This window comes from Opisthorchis viverrini (assembly GCF_000715545.1).
Source record: "Opisthorchis viverrini unplaced genomic scaffold opera_v5_3, whole genome shotgun sequence".
Taxonomy (NCBI): Eukaryota; Metazoa; Platyhelminthes; class Trematoda; order Opisthorchiida; family Opisthorchiidae; genus Opisthorchis; species Opisthorchis viverrini.
The window spans coordinates 822,559-841,074 of NW_008751659.1; the positions used below are offsets into that span (position 1 = coordinate 822,559).

General features: G+C 44.8%; 2 protein-coding genes across 2 annotated transcripts; one reads left to right on the forward strand and one right to left on the reverse strand.

Annotated features, from left to right (window-relative positions):
- Positions 1-848: 848 nt before the first annotated feature.
- On the reverse strand, positions 849-16,300 carry T265_00300 (hypothetical protein; the record flags this gene model as incomplete). Its single annotated transcript, XM_009164045.1, has 11 exons — positions 849-1,302; positions 1,542-1,799; positions 3,523-3,717; positions 7,183-7,329; positions 8,782-8,994; positions 12,240-12,368; positions 12,764-12,925; positions 13,376-13,559; positions 14,029-14,322; positions 15,946-16,190; positions 16,232-16,300. The coding sequence occupies 11 exons, from the start codon at positions 16,298-16,300 to the stop codon at positions 907-909; spliced, it is 2,292 nt and encodes a 763-aa protein (XP_009162309.1).
- Positions 9,976-16,980, forward strand: T265_00299 (hypothetical protein; the record flags this gene model as incomplete). The annotated part of the gene is made up of 4 exons (XM_009164044.1): positions 9,976-10,199; positions 11,839-12,106; positions 14,688-14,920; positions 16,827-16,980. The coding sequence occupies 4 exons, from the start codon at positions 9,976-9,978 to the stop codon at positions 16,978-16,980; spliced, it is 879 nt and encodes a 292-aa protein (XP_009162308.1).
- Positions 16,981-18,516: the final 1,536 nt, after the last annotated feature.

Here is an 18,516-nt window from a genome sequence, read left to right on the forward strand (position 1 = left end):
CGATCCAACGAAAGGCAGGACAATCTCGTAGTCTACCGAATTTCAGGCGATTGGCCACTTATTTAGCGAAAACTAACCTTATACAGATTTCTACAAGGATACCAAAAAATTCCCAGAAAACAGCATATCTTACTCGCTTTTTGAGTAGAATAGTACCGAACGAGTGAGTTAGACATCTCTAAGGCTTAAGTATGTAGTAAGCTAATGAAGCAATCATGTGTTCCTTTTGTCGACCGCTGGTGTCCGTTGGGAATGTTCACACTTCACGAGTGCGATTGATTGAAGCTCCACTGGTGAGAATAAACAATTTTCATATTATAGCTTAGTTCCTCCGCTCACCTGACTACGCTGGCTTAAGTGGTTACGTGCCGACAGCAGTCTTCCACCTAGGCTGTGACATTAAAAGACCGTTTCTCCTAACATCATTCTAACGGTACTCGATCTGTTTGGCAGAGCCTCGAGATACAGGTTTCAGATGTTAGCTGTTCCCTGCCATTATTCTTCTTTCTCCGGTGAGCGCAACCCGAAAGCACCCATGTTCATAACAAACAGAGCATGGCTATCCAACACAACCCAGTCTAGTTTCTCCTAAACTAGTAGTTGTTCAGTTGCAGTACCGTTTCGGTGCCTGGCTATAATGCTGCCCGGTGGAAGCACGAGCTGCCCAAGCTTAGGTAGGAGCAATCAAGATGCATGGGTTGGGTTTGGACCAGTGACCTTCCGGCTGGTAGCTTCACGCCTTGACCACTGACCTATCTCCAGTTACTTCCCTTGAACTATACCAGCGTATGTACCTAAATCCTATGTCTACTAAAATGATCAACCAGAGTGAAAATCACTTAAATTTTTGACGTTTCAATTTTATACACAAGACGGGTTCTGTACAAGTTTGACTTTGCATCAATATCAACCTTCATCACTATCATCATCTGGTAGCTGAAGTTCTTCGCGATTCCGATTTTTGGATACTCCAGACCAGTTCTCATCCTGATCGACCACCCGATTGTCGTCCTCGTCGCCTTGCAAGCTGTCCGCGTTGTCTGATTCACTTTCTGTTTCGGACGACTCATCAGAGTCTGCGTCTTCAGCTTTCGCTTTCTGCTTCCGACTCATTTGTTCAGCCCACCTGGCAGCCATACTCAGAAGCTTCTGATTTGGTTTTTCTGCATCTGTGTCAGGGAATATGTATTCCACGAATTCTTCCCAACCACTTCGCTCATCACCCAGTCGACGACTGCGAACAACTTTTTGAGGTTGGAGCTTGGCAATTTCCTTTTGAGATTCAGCGTCCCCGTATTCGTCCTTGAATGGAAGTAAATGTGCACAGAATGAGCAGAATACTAATAAAAAACACACTGCACCTTACTGTAGGAGGAATCATAAGGGATAGCTTGAAGGTCTATTCATCAATCGTTCGTCGATAAACATGTCATCAGGCCACAGCGATAGTATCATAACTTTATTAGGTGAAAGGGGAAAGAGGGAGCAGCCACGCAAGAAGACAACTGGGGTCAAATGTAGACTCAGATATGCAAACTCACCTCGAATTCTTTCCAGGCCTCCAATAATCTGACCCGTTGTTCTTTGTCCTCACAAGTTCGAAGGGCTTTGTTCGCCTCCCGGTAAACAGCTCGGGTCCGAAGTACACCTTTTTTAACTTCATTTTCATTGTGTTCTCGAATAATAGTTTCCTTGTCCACGTTGGCTGACTTCAAGTGGGCTTCTGCACCATCGTCAAGGTCATCCAATGTGAGTGTATTGTGCGCACACAGCTCAAAGTTAGCGAAGCTGATCCAAACCTGAATAGCAATCAAATGAAACACTGCGTTACTCCATATCCAAGGATCTTCAGGTGAGTGATTTTCTGTAGGACATAGAGAAGTACGATGGTGGGAAACCGGAGTTTATAAGATTCGGATCGGCGACGGTGAACTGAAAAACAACAGGTTTTGGCCTTCGCAAGATACAGAGGATTAGTTTCCGGAATCTTTAAAAACCTAGTTTGCAAACACGGACAAGCCATTAGGGAAACCAGATCCTAGTTGGATCTGTTTCAGGCGGGAAGTTCGGGATCACGCTGGAGTTTGATGAACAAACCATCTTGGGGCGCGTGTTTCCGATCACAAGTCCGGAGGTTTTGGTGTATTTTGTAAGCGATGTTAGTTTCTGGACATATGCAAGACACTAACAACCGCATTGAATTTGTCCCTAACTCCGGTTATTGTCTTGTTCCTATATTTCTTTAGATTGGCTACTGTTACAACCACCTAATTTCACATCGTCGCATTCGGTGGTTTCACTCGTATGATGCGGTCAATTAGTTGATAACAGTTGTGCTGGCAACTGCCTACCCACAAACCTGCTTCGTCCTGTCATCAGCTAATTCCAACTCACTATGACGCACCCACCGACATGCCATAGATCAGCGCCTATTTGCCTACTTCTCAGTGCTTGTTTTTTGACCTATTTCCAGTACTTTTGCCGAGCCATGCGCCTCAATAGATGACAAAGTTCACAAACTCAGAAAATCCTTAAACAGTTGGTAGGAAGCCCCATCTTGGGACTCGACACTGACGTTCACTGCAGAGGGTGCTCAGAAAGGCGTCCGTAGGTGTTGCGCGGAATAATAGGCCAACCATCTCTTACGACAAGCAACTAGGCGCTACCAACAGTCTGTAAGTTTGACGCGCACGTGGTTGGCCAAAAGATCTGGCCGCTGGCCGATCAAGTATCGGGCGATGTGGACTCAATAGCATCCGCTGAATGCCAGTTGCCAATCCCGCGTCCAGAGGACTCCGTTGTAAATGCGTTGTAACTTATTGATGGGCGTTTAGTACACTTTGGGTACCCTCGGTCAATCTGCTGAAAACACTAGCTTCGAAGTTTCAGAACTGAGACAGCCGTTGTTTTAATGAGATCTTTAGAGCAGAAACCAAAGTCATTAGGAAACACGTTCACTCCAGCAAAATACCCTTGATGATGCCTACAATATACTACAGTTGAGTGATCACTTTTTATGCTCAGACTAGGTTGATGAAAAAAATTGGACTGATCAGGCAGCTGATACTGCTTAGCGAAGCACTCGGATTCCACTGTTCGCCTGTCAACAGAATATGGGATCCTTCAACACCGACTTGTCTCCTGTCACTCAGTCACGAATATTTGGAACGATATGTATCGCAAAAGGTGGAAAACTCATGGTGTCCAAGGTGTACCATCCAACTTACAGAGGTTTGACATGACCCGGCACTCCAGTTTCCTGGGTTTGGTTGAAAGTCTTTCATTCAAGCAGCTACAAGGCTCACATACACTGGTGAACCTCTCAATGAGAAAGACTTTCAAGTGCATTTGTCAGTATACCCTACCAGTCAGTATTTTTGTAGGGGTCTCCAGACAATCTAGTCTCCGCTTTCTCACGATAACAAACAAGGATCGGAACCCATACAGGATTAGTATCTACGCTAAGCTGCGTCGCGCCCGAAATGAAAAAGCAAGAGAACCGGTGAGGGAAGTTTGTCTCACCTTTACATGTTGTGTGCGCTTCAACAGTCGCCGATATAAAGCACGTGCGCGTTCCCAGTCGTACTGTTCAATTTCAAAATCAATATAGGCTTTCCAAAGTAATTCAGGCATATCCAAGAGTGGCCGGTTGATAGCCAGCTCGTATATAGCACGGGCACGGTCGACTTCCCCGAGTAAACTTTCCAACTCTGCGTACTGAAAAGGAAAAACGACACGCAGTGCATGTAGCTAGAGACAGGGGATTCTATGAGAGCGTAAGAAGTAGTGACACAACATACAACTATCAGATTTACGTACAACATTTCAATCTCGTGCCAGTGGGACCCAGCATGTGTCATCCGTCCACTTGTGACACTGCATTCAGATGCCTTGGTGCAATCCGCCTACCTATCCACCTTAGGAACTACATCACTGACTAACAGACAAGGATCATTCGTCCCAAGTTGCCCACCTATTTTGGACGCTCATATCACAGGTGTTATTGGAGGAGCTAGTAATAAGCAAGTAGCTGGACTGATTGTATCGAGTCATGCCTTTCATACATCAAATAAACACGGTCATTCAGCGCACGTTAGGATTAGGTGGAAATGGATCACACCAGAGTTTAGCGAACTTCAGAAAAGCATTGCGAATTGATTATGCTCCCAAAGGAGGAAGTCGAACCAAAGGAGCAAGATCCTAAACAAGTTGAAGAGTTCAGTTTTCCAGTACAATCAATCTTGTGAATAGGCGATTTCAGAGGACCCAGAAAGACACGCATGATCACTGTCAGCAGCAGTAGCCAGAATACATTCAGATAGGTCTCATTCAGATGAATCATGCGCGTTCCCCATTTTACTGTGTTGTACTACACTTCAAAACAATCAAAAGCACTGAAGTAACCGTTTGCCCCACTTCCACGAGGGTAAAATCATCTGTCTTCACCTCTTGGAAGACGACCAGTCAGGGGGGACTTTACGCAAACGAGTGTGAGTATCAACATGCCAATTAACAACTAGGTCCAGTAGTTGTAGGCAACACTTTAAAACCAATAAAATACATAAATATATGGAAAACGAGGATAAGGACAAGCTGCAGACGATTCATCTTTGACACACTATCAACGAGATATCGGGACATAAAACAGAATTACGACGGATTTCATTAAGAGCAGACTAAATATGAATCTGTCTTCCGTAGGTAGAAAAGGCATCAGGCAAGACGGGATGAACTGGGTGTCGAGTACCCGAGAAAACCCGGAGCCAAAATTTTTAGCAATCGCCATTGTTTGTTGGCTAGAAAACCAACGGTGGGTTTGTATTTTTTCTGCAGTTAGAGATGTGCTTCAGTAATCTTCCTACAAGGCAGATGTTTTCAAGGATACCGAGTTCCTTGTTACCCTCAGTGAAAGTCACGGATCGCCCTAAGCAGATTCTGTTCAGCCCCACTTTTTGCAAGCAGCTCCAGCAATGCCACCAAGCGCGTTTGTACAATCCAAAAGCAACTGAGTAAGAGCAAGTCCGTGGACGGGCAAACTGGTATGAGTCTTCAGTAAGCAAGCAAGTCTGCATCACTCTGTCGAGCATTTTTAGAAGAGTAGATTTGCAAGCTAATGCTCAGGCTTTGTGGTTCCTTAGTGTCGTACCGATGTTATCCTTGCCATATCCCAACTGTCGACAATTTCCCATCACAAAGACATTGGTTGAACGAGTTCAGTGAGGACGTTAGCATATTCCTTGGGTGACATGGATGATAGAGGGTCTTGACCGCTAGCTCTATTAGGCTTAAGTCGTCTAAATAACCTATAACCCACATCATCTACTATGCTGACCATATCGTCACATTCTTAGTGGGCCGCACTCAATATAATGGAAAGGTTGAGGGTACCAAGAACTTTGCGACGAGCTTGCTAAGGTCAGTAGCTTGCGATGAACATTTGGCAACAGAGCCACATTAGTACCCGGGGGTATATTGCATTCATTAGTTTTATCTCCACTTCAGTCTGCTACGTCAAATTGCTAACCTCTAGGTAACCTTCAAAAGCCTCTGAAGATACTGAGAAACGCAGAAAAAAATATGCTTGTACATAAATTGTTTTCAAGGATAAACACAGATCAAGACAGAGACTAGGGTAGCTAGTCAAACGATCACGGTGTATGGAAGGACCGTGACCACAGAAAATGGAAAAGTCCGTGGTGGATATTATATACCTCAGCTAGCTGAGGGGATAATGTTCCCTTGCCAACAATTTCTTTGTTCAGGCTCATGAAAGTCTTGATTGTACTTGGAATACATCTTTGTAAGAAACGCCAGGAGAAATAGCCACAGAAACCCAGTGGAGCAAGCGAGCGCACGAAAAATATGATTTTGTTATTTGCAAAAATATAAGACAACTAGGCTTACGAAATTGTGAGGGAGTCAACGAGGTCAATAGGTGTAGGGAANAGCAAGGTTAAAGTGCGCAAAGAGATCGATCTAAGTATTTTACCAACGCCGTACAGAAAGACTGAAGAGGATGGTAAATGAAAGACAGAAGTGTAGGGGGAAGTGTGGTAGATCTGCGGGGACATGGGACTGATGGTCATCCAAGAACTAGGGCTCACATCTAACATCAGACACTTGATGGGGAAAAGCCTTGCTGCAAACCAGAACAGCAACAATTTCATTTTACGTAATTGACGACTCCTGTTATGGTAGCTGATGGGACAATTCATTTGGAGTAAACCGTAGCAACTCATCTGAACGGCTATGTCCAGATCACTGTGCAGCCAGCCTTGTGCTATTCTCTACGTTGCAATTATTTGGTCAAGTTATCCATCTTTCCAATCAATGGACGCACGTTACTGGAGACCAGTGATGGAACAGCATATCCACACTTCTTCGCTGGAGAGATACCAACAATCCAGTACGCTACTTTCCTCTTCCACTTATTACTTAAGAATGACGCATTTATAACGGATTCTCACGTTGCGATCGGGTGGTATTATCAGGGGGGGCAGAAGCATATAAAAATTTTAAGAAATCGCTCTTGTAGGTCACTACCATGACGTTGAAAAGTTATTAGTCCCGATTCACTGTAATTTTGTGAAACAAAGAAAAGTTCGGTTAATCTGGAAGACCTTCATTCAGATCCATTTGAAGGCTAAGTGGATCTCCATTTTTTCAGAAAAGCATGCTTACTCGCGCGGATGGAAATGTTGCGATATACTTCCCCTCTACTGCACTGACTTGGATGATTGTTTCATCTTGGCAAAAGCTGCGTGGAATGGTTTCGGAGTTCTTTATTCTGCCCGATACGCAGTCATCGGTGGAGAACAGACAAACTGCGCAGAAGTTTGGTGTATTGATTAACAAAGGGATGCACCAGTCACACATCCTTTCTTTCTCCAAACAGAACTGGAGTGCATCCAGAGTCATTGTATTGCAGTTCAGTTGTCACCATTCGAGGAGTGAAAACGCACTTCATCATACCGTATCTTGTCCGTCTAAGACGATCGTTTCATGACGGTCGAAAAAGTCTACGATTTCCAAATTTGTTGGTTCCATAGATATCAGTTACCACAGAACATACGATAAGTTGTATTCCAATCTGAACGGTCTTACCAACTATGATGTGATACAGGTTCAGAATTCTCGACTAGTACAGTGATAGGGGAGTTGATGCATCGGTAGAACACTTACCCTCATCCACGTTGTACAGTTTTCGGGTGAAAACTCTAGGAACTTCTCGTACAACTTTCGGCATCGATCAAATTCGCGCAGTTGAATCTCCAATTCAATGTATCCACGAAACAATTTGTCTTTTGGACACATACCGATAGCAGCACCCTGGAGGTTTGAAAGGCGATACAGTTATGGACTTATATAGCCAGTGAAATGGCGAGCACATGTGATAAACAAGTCAGTGTGCGGTTCATGATACAGTGTTTCATATTATATTGGAGAAAACTGGATGACTGAAGCAAAATCAGCTAGTCATCAGGGTTCTGTTCAACCAGAATGACAGAAAACAAGAAGCCGCTTAGGAAATTGACTTCCTCACATTACTAGGTGATCCAACTAAATTCTTAGCAAAGCTGAATTGGCATGCGACACGTTGTACTACGGCTTCTCTCTGAGTTTGACGGCGTGAGTTAGTGAAAATCATAATACTTTCACGTTCACATCGCCCTCGTTTGAACAGTCCTTGTGTCCTGGCGCAATTATTCTGGTGAGTCCACAGCAATAAGGGGGAAAAGCACCAGAATAACTGCCCCAGGACAGAAGTTGAACTGTTAAAACGTGTTATGAACGTGAATGCTACGAATCTCGCATACAATATAACAATTTCGAATTGAAGATTAGACTAACGGACAGTTGTTTCAGATACAACTATGCATCCATGCTTGACGCATTGTTGCCCAGATGGACGCTAGGCGGTCTCTAATTATTCCTTCTTGGTGTTCAAATCGATACTGGCGAGGACTTCGTCAATTTGAAATAGAGGCAACACTATTCGTGGATTAGAGCAGAGGCGAGATAGATCAGTGGTTAGAGCATCGGTGTTGAACACTAATGTCATGCTGTCGATGATGGTGATGATGATGATGAGTGGTTAGAGCGCGCATCTACTGACCAGAAGGTCTCTGGTTCGAACCCAACCTCCGCCTCTCGATTTCCCCTAGCTAGGCTTGGGTGATCTGGCAGTATCCCAGCCCTCGTGCTTCCTTCTGGTGGCAAGGCAGTTAAGCACCGAAAGGACGCCACAGCTGAACGGAGTAGTTGGACGTGAATCCAGAGATCATGATTCATTTCCACACTATCACTATCCACCTATTTGCATATAACTGGTGCAAGCTATGCGGTCATACGGTTTTGAAATGTGACTTGGACGGGTGATCTGAGGCGTCTCTGGATCATGCACCACATGTTATGGAAACTAGTACAATAAAATTTTCAACGAGACAGACAGAATATATGTTTGGTGGTATCTAACTTGAATAATCTAACCTGCAACGTTGAGTGCACTGGCTAAACTATGTATTGTTTCCGCGCTACATTCCAAGTGAAGCATGCTCCCCAAACCCTAGTAAAGGACAAGATGGAATAACAGGCGAGTGACCCATTGTCGACCAAATTAGTCAAAGTTAACATGGGGTCTCAACAGTTGTATGCACCTGTTTGGTCTATAAAAGTTAGGATTTACGAATTTCTCGGGACCGAAATTAAAAAAAAACGCAGCGCGTGAAGTATACAAGAATTCCGTTGGATGTGTCGGCGAGCCAAAACAATTCAACTTACCAGTAGCTTTCTAGCGTCTGTGAGGGCTTTCTGACGAATCTCAAACTTCGCTGCGTAAAGCCACATTTTTGCGAATGTGAATCGGCGGTGAGGGATCAACTTGAGACAAAACCGATATACTTGACGGGCCCGTTCCATATTTTCGACGGTAAGCTCCTCGTACAGGGCGTAGTTGAGCCATAGGTAGATATAGCGCCTCCAGTAACGCTTTTCCTGAAATATAAAGCAATACAATCAACAACTAGCGAATATATCGAAGTACTGGGTGTTCGAGGAACATGAATCAATTTCGGTTTGCATGTACTGAACTGAACTGTCATACTTGTAAGTTCGAAGATCAGAATACATGCTGAAGCGTCTAAGTGGAATATCACATAAGAGACTTGATAGGTGTTGATCTAATTGTGTGCTGTCCCGGGAACCGGGACATCGCAGTTATCAGAACTTGTCAAAATCAACAGCTAAAAAGGAATTAAGGCTGGATGTTTGAATGAACTTACACTCGTGGACAATAGAAAGCAACATATTACCATCAGTATCCTGAACAATTGCTCTGTTCATACAGCCCATATTTAGAAACTGTGACTACTTGGGATTGATTCGAGGCACCCGAAGACAGTGGATTGCTTATCCAAAAAGACAAACAAATAACTTCATTGTCTTATGTATACCGTTACAGTCTAGAGTCTAGTAAGTTCCACTGACAACCCGCTTGACAGGGCTGCGAGTGTACACAACAACCCAAGGCCCAGTCCTGCGAATAAATCCCATGTTGTTACCAGAATATTTCCTTCCCTNCCCATGTTGTTACCAGAATATTTCCCTACACGAGGCGGAACTATCTGCATTAGTCCCACTGACTCACCCAGCCAACACATTTATTGAACATTTGGCCATGGTCCATGCTGTTCGAACAATGACACACAAGTGAGATCTGTGGACTTCAGCCATCGATCTAAGGCAAATAGGCCTTTATTACCACACACGACAACAATGTACTCTAATTCGTGCGAGCTCTCGGACTAACACAGCAGCGGAAATCAGGAGTTCTTGAAGCTACATACAGGTCCAAATCTGCATCTGAAAAAAACGTACAAATCACTGTTGTTAAGACGATTCTCAAGGGCACTACATGATGAACCGGAAAACAACTAAGCTACCCGGACATCAGTGGTTATACCGTTGATAGCAAATATGAAGAAACACAGCAGAAAACAGAACAAGGCTCAAGACGGCCGTCCAGCTGCCACAGTGGCTAGCTTACGTATCAAAATCCGGTGCCCGAAGGACTTCGGACTTCCCTATGGAAAACACTATAGTCCGAGCCTTCACGGAGAATGTGCAGATAAACGGTTCGAAACGATATCATCGCTGGTTGGCCTGCCGGAGCCAACCGCAATAACTTCTGGACACAGAAGGTTACTTCCGTGGTACAAGCAGAAACTGCAGTGGACTTTAGGGTACACTTTAGTTTCATATACTTAACTCCAGAACTAAATTGATCTATCCGATATTTCCAAGTAGATGCAATATTGATGGGGACATCAAAGCAATAAGCAGGCACCAAAACTACTGAGCTATCTCGAGCTCGACAGGATAATCAAACGAAATGATACAAGTGACGGTGCTGCAGGTAAACGGATTTCCAGTTCGAAAGAGACATACTGGCTCGATATTCCCTACCTCATTTTTCGTGTTGTATGCATCATCCTTGAATAAGCTGATCCGGTGGTGGTGTTCACACGTATCTAACTATTCACCATTCGGAGCTCCTAATAATATGCACTCGGACATCCTGATGAATATGGTTATCCTTGACCAGGAAGAGCGCGGGTGAAACATTCACCTTCAAAACCGATTACATCCTACATGCCTGACCACAAGATTCAAGCCCAGCCACTTTCTGTATCAGTTTCACTCTACCAGCACAAGGTTTCCATAGCTAAGTTAGATCATCATTGGGGTTATCGAACTGAAGAAGAGCGGCAAATGAGGCGCCGTTGGGAGACGACTTGGGACAAATGATCGCTACATCCACAGGATTGGGGGTTGGCACGACAAATACGCATTAGAAAAAATTAATTCACGCACTGTTCAAGCAGAAATCGAATTCAGAGAGACCAAAGAATGCCTCACGAAAAAGTTTAAAATCAGCCTGGTGAGCGAAAACTATGGATGGCTTTCAAGAGTCGAGAATGATTGAAGTTAGAGGTCTACGATCAGTAGTACCTAATAGAGGCACAGGCACTTCTACGTAGAGCTGGTAGCGGAGGCCTTTACGATCCAGGAAAGCTAAGGACAGTAATTCAAAATTTTCAACTCTATTGCCTGGGGGACGCCCACAAAAGTCTCGACATAGGAACTTTGTCATTGTCATGTTTTGGTTGCTTTTGTCGTTTGGCAGATAAGTTTAAGCCTAACTGAACAGGAACACGGTCGATGTAGATTGACCGGACCCCGGTTGTATTCAGAACGGAATGGAGATTGCACTAACCTATGCTTCGAATCCGCCCCAAATTACTGGGTTTGGATTGCTGCTGTTGAACAAAGTAGTAAAAGTAGATAACCATGAAGCTATCGTAAGGTGAAACAGAGTCCGAGACAGCCACCGAGACTCCCAAATGTCCATAAAAAAGCTTAATGCTATGGCAGTTCACGACTACAACCGATAGAGCTGATTTCAGTTGAAAATAAAATAAAGGAAAAGTTGCTCATTTGAGAGCCTACCAACTCCGGTACATTGAACACAACTGCGCCGTTACGGATCAACCTACGGTCCTGCTGAGCAGTAATCCGGAGCAAAAGGGACACTCGAATTCGTGTTACTAGTTGTATGCTTGATTCACCATCAGGGTGCGGTACAGATGCCGTGTAGTGTTCTCGAGAACGATGCAACCGCATAGTGTTCCACAGATTTTTTCGCTTTACTTTAAAGCAAATTTCGATAAGCGCCAAACTACCAACCCTGAGACTGCTTTCCGCAGTTAAATATATCTCAGAAAATGTTGATAGCTCAGGTATCATAGATGGTGGTCGTTGGCTTCTTCGCTGAGCTAGGCAATTTGATTGCAAACGTTTCATCACCAATCGAGGTGACATCATCAGTGCGTTATTGTGGAGCGTAGTAGTGCGTAGCGGTAGCACAACCACCAACCCACCGCTACGCACTACTACGCTCCACAATAACGCACTGATGATGTCACCTCGATTGGTGATGAAACGTTTGCAATCAAATTGCCCAGCTCAGCGAACAAGCCAACGACCACCATATCTCAGAAAACCTATCATCGAGATGAATCTGTGTCCTGGAGCACGTCATAAGCGCGTCAGTGCTATTTAAGCATGACTTTATCGTAACTCATTAATAACTACCTTGTATCACTTGCTACGACCCCTAAGCATGAAACAGAAAGTTTCAGAATATGCATTCACAGAGAAGTAGATTACGCAAAACTCACCTTGATCGGTGGTACGTTCGCAACTGCTCGTTCGTAAATTTCCCGCGTCTGATCTACGGATCCTTCCTCCTCCATTAAACGCACGTAATCAAACCAAACATCGTAGTTATGGGGATTCGCTTGTACCTCCTACAGACGACGAACAAAAAGTGACTGATAAAACACAATTATGAGAATAGGGATCCGAAAATCGGGCATTGGGACTACGTAAGCTAGGCGATGAAACGCTTCGAATGTATAAATCGCTCACTGCAACTAAGGGGCAACTGCTTGTAAAAAGCGCAGTGCGTGGATCATCTGTGCTTCATTTTCTGAGCGACGACCAATGGCGAAAGCTATAAAGTTTAAGACTGATCTGAACCTCGTATTCTGCATACACAATGGGCGATGAAATCTAACGAAGAGCCTCAAAAAACGAATGCTATGTTATGGGGCCCATTGTAGGGCCGGATTGAGTAAAATTTGAGGTAAAGATGACAGTTACCGAAAGGCCTGCACAACTTCTAGAGGAATGTTAATCCTACCTCTTCATATTGAAACTTTCTCTTGCTGAGAATCACGTCTTCGATGGCAAGTCGGTCTCCGTATTTCTTCTCATGAAGTGTATAGGCTTTGTAGATCTCTTGGCACTCCTCTTTCGGCAAGTTATCCAGAGCGTACTTGTAAATCACACGAGCTCGTTCATGCTGTAATGCAAGATACGACAGTCGGACATTGAGGGAAGGGAAAAGAAGACTGCGGCATGAATCACGAGTAAACAATAACCAATAGATGAGAAACTCAACAGGTACATGAGAGCAGCACGATTGGTTCTGTAGCACGTGAGTTCATTCCCTAAGGATCAAACGAAGTCTTACGAGTGGTTAAGGTATGAGATAATACAGAAACCTACGGAGGTTGCATCACGAAATACTTGGCATGCTTGAGAGTCCTGATAATAAGGCAGACTACTACAACCCAACAAAATGAACAGTAATCTAGAGAAATACAATATCGGCCTCTAACGTCCGAAACGGAACGTACAATTGGAACAAAAGTGGGGCTGGTCGGACAACATTACTCGTATTAGCCAACACGAATAGAGAGTGCAAAGGAGAAAAACAGAAAGTTACGTTTAAACACAGTGTGAAACGTACCTCTTTCTGTCGCTCCTCGAAACGAGCGAACTCTATCAGAAGTCTGGCCTGAGGATTGTCTGTTCCGAAGAATTCCACAGCCCTTTCGAAAACTTGGCGGCAAGAATTTACAAATCCATTCCGTTCTTCAAACTTTGCGTACTTCACCCAGTTCCTTGGCTCGGGATGAACGAGGACAAGTATACTTCGGTTAAGGAAACAGACTTTATGTGCGTTCCGTAAAGGTTAGAGATAAATTCATCACTCAAAGTGCACCGTCCTGTCTTCGCTCCCTCATAGTACACTACGAAAAAGCTGGACTACCTAGCAACACTCAGTTAAAGTTGCGTGTTATAGATGACAAGTTCTGGCTTGACACTAAAAAGATTTCGGTTGCATTGTGCATCACCGTATTCCCAAAGTATTGACGCCTGGTGAATTAGTACAACTGATCCAAATGCCACTACCACATGTAGGTCATACAATAACTGATTGTGAGTACAGCACCGCAAAGGTTCTCTATTGTAACAGTGTTAAAAACTTGATCAGCCTGAGGAAATGTATGATTTGGTGAGCATATGACCAAACCTATCAACACACTAGGCAATGTGATCATACAACTACAGACGTAGAAAAGGATATATCGTTCGTAAATCATTCGAGCTTGGTCCAACTCTTTGTAGCGCAATTCGAAATTGATGTAGGCATGCCACGCTTGCTCCTCTGGTTGCCACTCCATCCACCGTTCAAACACTTGCCTGGCTCCTGCAATATTACCCAGCATTTCCTCCATGTAGGTGTACTTGTACCAGAACTGATTGGCTCGTGGCATGAGGACAACAGCACGATCCCACAAATTGCGTGCATGGTTGACTTGTTTGTTTCGCATTTCCATCTCTGCGTATTTGAGCCATAATCCGACATTTCGATAGTCCACATCTAATGCACGTTCAAAGATGGATCGGGCACTGCCGTAAGGGAAGAAAGTGTACGTGTGTAAGGGAGTGGGAGGCGTACGGGTGAAACCTGAAAGAGGCTCGAATGTACAGAAGATAAGAATCGACGATCACGTGTTACAGGTGCCTAATTTGCCTACCAAGAAGCCTAGTCGGGAGGAACCCATTTGCAATATGCACGAACGATGAGGCGGTTAGCAAACTATGGAAAGAACGCCTATGTAATCGACTAAACGACCAGTGCATGTCTGACAATGAATACAACATAGCAGACCTGAAGCTATTTGGTCTGCGTCCATGGGGCGGCTTTCAATACCAAATGTTAAATGAAATTCATAAATCCCAGGCAAACAGCTAATTGAGCTGCCATGGCATAGAAGAACAAGGAAAACTGTAAAAAATCGTTCATCCGCAGCACCATTTCGGTGCCTAACTGTCATGCCATTGGAATGAAGCACGAAGACTGGGATACTGCCAAGTTTCCCAAGCCTACACAGGGAAAGTCCAGAGACAGAGGCCGGGTTAGAACCACGGACTTTCCAGTCAGTAAATTTGAGCTCTGGCCACTGAGCTGTCTCGTCTCCAGGCAGACTGAAAACAAGACGAATAAGTATGTTAGGCTTGCTTGTCAAAAAGATACGGCCGAAGCGACCGATTCTTATCTACCCGTGTTCTTAGAGATAGCAGTATTCCTATAAACTTTCGAACGCCGTACACTTCGTACAGAACAAAAATTCAGCTCATGAAATACAGTGAGAAGGGGGTCACACGGTTAGATGCATTCGGTCATATCTCGCAAAACAGAAAGCATCTTTTCGAAAAAGTTTGGTGACAATCGGTAGATTTATTGCTGGGCAACGTTTCGCTTTTGACACAAAAGCTTCGTCAGGCCAAGTGACTAGGTTCCGAGGTTGATCGAGATTTAAGGCGGAAGGAGAACCAATCAGCTAAGTCAAGCTAAATCTCTGTTGGGTGTCGGCCGAGGGATTTTAGTGTGTTAGAGTGGTTGAACAAGGGTTGGGTCGGTGAGGAAACCTACATGTGTTTGGGTCCTGCCTAGGGTCTAGTTCTTCTGGTTCGGTTCATTTAATGGTTCCTCTTGAACTTCATTTGAACCTTCTGTTAGTCTGTGTGGGTGAGCTAGTGCTAAGAAAGTTGTGTAGGAGGGATGCTGTGACCTTTGGTCCTGTGACTTTCACTGCCTTCAGGTTTGGAAATACCAATCCCAGTTGATACGGCTAGATCTCATACCGTCAGTGAACTGTAGATGGCTCAAAAGGCGAAGTATTTCACAGGTTGAGTGGATGTTCCAACTTGGAGGAGCTAGTCAACAAGCGAATGCGTGACATGAAGGATAGACGACGCCATTTGCTGTTCAAGTACGAGTCAATCACACTGCTTATCAGCCGCTCCTAGCCGAACGGTCATGTTAGACTGCTGATAGAAAAGTTGCGGGTAAGAAACTGCCTGGAGTTGGTAATGGCCTCCTAATAATGATGAAACAACTGTACGGTTTTTCGGTGTAGATGGGCCTCACTAGCATGTGAAAATTTTAATTGAAATACAAGCACCACAGCGGTGCGACGAAATGAGCTTCACTCAATTGTGGCACGCCTAAATGTGAAAAGCACTTACCGTTGAATTTCGCCTTGGCTCTCCTCGAATTTCGCATACTTAATCCAATTCTGCATTGCCAGTCTGTTTTTCCGAATATTGTCTTCATAGTCCTTTCGTTTGCGCAGTTGAAAATCTCTGAGCTCTGAAAGACTTGTGATTTTCTGTTGGGGCGCCTTTGGTGTTACTTCAAGTTCTCTTTCCTTTGCTTCACGAAGCAATTGTTCAGCTGTGATTTGAATGGCAGCTGGCATTTTGTTTTTTACCTAAGGAAGGAATTTCAATACGAGGTTGACAGGATTATTACCCTGGCAATCTTTGTTCGTTTTGGCTTTGGAGCCTGTGCACCAGAATCCTCAGTTGGTCGAGCCTCCATTGCGAAAAAGAACTAATGTAATATTTGTATCACTGGCTTTGAGGAATGAGTCGTTGGCAATTGGAGTGCTGCTGGAAAATAGAATGGAAAATTTCAAATGTTTAAGACCCAAATACACCATAGTATCAAGATGAAGTGAGGAAGAAACTGACTTTGACGCAAAAACGTCGGGTACATGTAGTACGCAACGGGAATACCCACGGATGGCGGTGGCTAGATCGGTGCTGACTATGTCGTAGTTACCTGTCTAAAGTGTAGAAAAGTTCTGCTTCCTCGCAAAAGCCTAAGTGACACCCACGAGTACTATGCGTGTTGGTAGTGCACACCAAAAAGTGCATAACAGGAAGCGACAAACGTGTCTGCGCGATCTGTTTACATGTAACATCTACGGAAGTGTGGTCATCAAGTTGAATACATCCATCACAAAGACAGATGGAAGGCGTCAGCAGAAGCCAGTTTTGACTTGCCCCACTTTGTGCGCAGAGGACAAGATTACCGGTTGGTGATATTACGCGACGTAGCGTAGACACTGGCTGATTACACCGAATATAAATTTACAATCGACACATTACGAAAGTTATGTCCGCCCCAGAAACGTTGTATATACAAGCTACCAGCTACAAACCTACAATCAAAAGGACGGACAAGATACTAATTCATTCGTACGAAAACTGAAATAATTATCGAGTTTAGATCAGTATCTGCAATTGAATATCAAGATGATTGCATGTGTGATGCTATAACCAACGGCCTGGCGGTTTTTTCCATCTGCGAAAAACTTCTAGAACAGCGAGAACTCGCTCTGGACTATGCACATCAACTTGCTAGATTCCTCGAGTTGGCCCACAAACAGTGGTAATTATATGGTAGCAACGAACCTATATCCTGCTCTACGATTCCACCCACCACACAGAATCCTGAGTCTGTGAAATCCGTAAAAATATGTTATTGCTGCGGTTATGATAGACATCCTTGTTCAAACAGCGAGGTGGCCCAAGTGGTTAGAGCGCGAATTTACTGACCGAAAGGTTCGTGGTTCGAATCCGACCTCCGCCACTCGACTTTCCCTGTCTAGGCTTGGGCAACTGGCAGTATCCCATCCCTCGTGCTTCCTTTGGGGGGCATGGCGGCTAGGCACCGAAATGGTGCTACAGATGAGCGCTTCCAAAGAGCCCCGCTTGAGAAGCCGTTTGTAATCATTAAAGTACAAGCGATAGCTTCCACCGACAAGTTCCATGCAGCTTGTACAATCCCTACGAGGCCAAACAGTGAAAAGTTCAAGTAAGGACAGAGAGCTTTGGTGGACAATGAAAGCACAGAAAATGGGGAAGACTTCGGCCACCGGAAACGGCCATGCCCTTATAACAGTTGCAATTTCCTGTTTTCCAAACGTTTCATCGCTCATTGCAAAATCACTTTTTTCTCGTTCAAGCTCTGAGTGTCGATGTTTTGGATGAATAAACCCGAGCTTCCGGGCCCTCAGTCTTTCCCATTCTTATTCTGATTGCCGCTGCACTCCATCACTCACAGAACACAGCTTATTCATCCAAAAATTTTCATCGAACAGATCGATTCTCAGGTCCCGGACGAATCGATACCAAGCCCAAGCTGAGCTGAGACACCTTCAGGTGTTCGACAATCGTTGTCTCAAAACCGTTGCTCGTGTCGGCGTACCCATAACGAGGCAACCGGGTTTTCGATTGTGCAGTGCATACTCCCACTGAACAATATGTCCTATGCCAGAAGCTGAGTTGGTTGGGACATGTGTTGCTTATGCCTACCCATCGTTTGCCGAACAGGGTGCTGTTTTCCATGCCCAACTCAGAAGGGCGGAGGCAGAGAGATGGTCACACCTTGGCCTGACAGAAGGTTCCCGACCTAAAGCTGCCACCTTGACGTGGTGGTCGGGCTTGAGTGTTGCAATGACCCCGCGGGCCACCCTGGCTGGAACGTCTTTCCACAAGGTGCAACCCATGCCACGAGGCCAAAGGTGAGCAGCCAGACCCCATACTACGAGTAATCGTGCTACGAGGCGGTCTGGGGGTAAGGTCGTACTGTCCTCTGCGACAGGAGTGTGAAGGCAGTAAGGTGTATCCCCCAGTCGACCAGCATGTCCATATTTATGCAAGCAGCGATGCTGCCTTCCCCCGAGGAAGGACGGGTTAGAAAAGGTCGGCCCCAAAAACCGCACACTCCGATCGCCCAACGGTTGACCG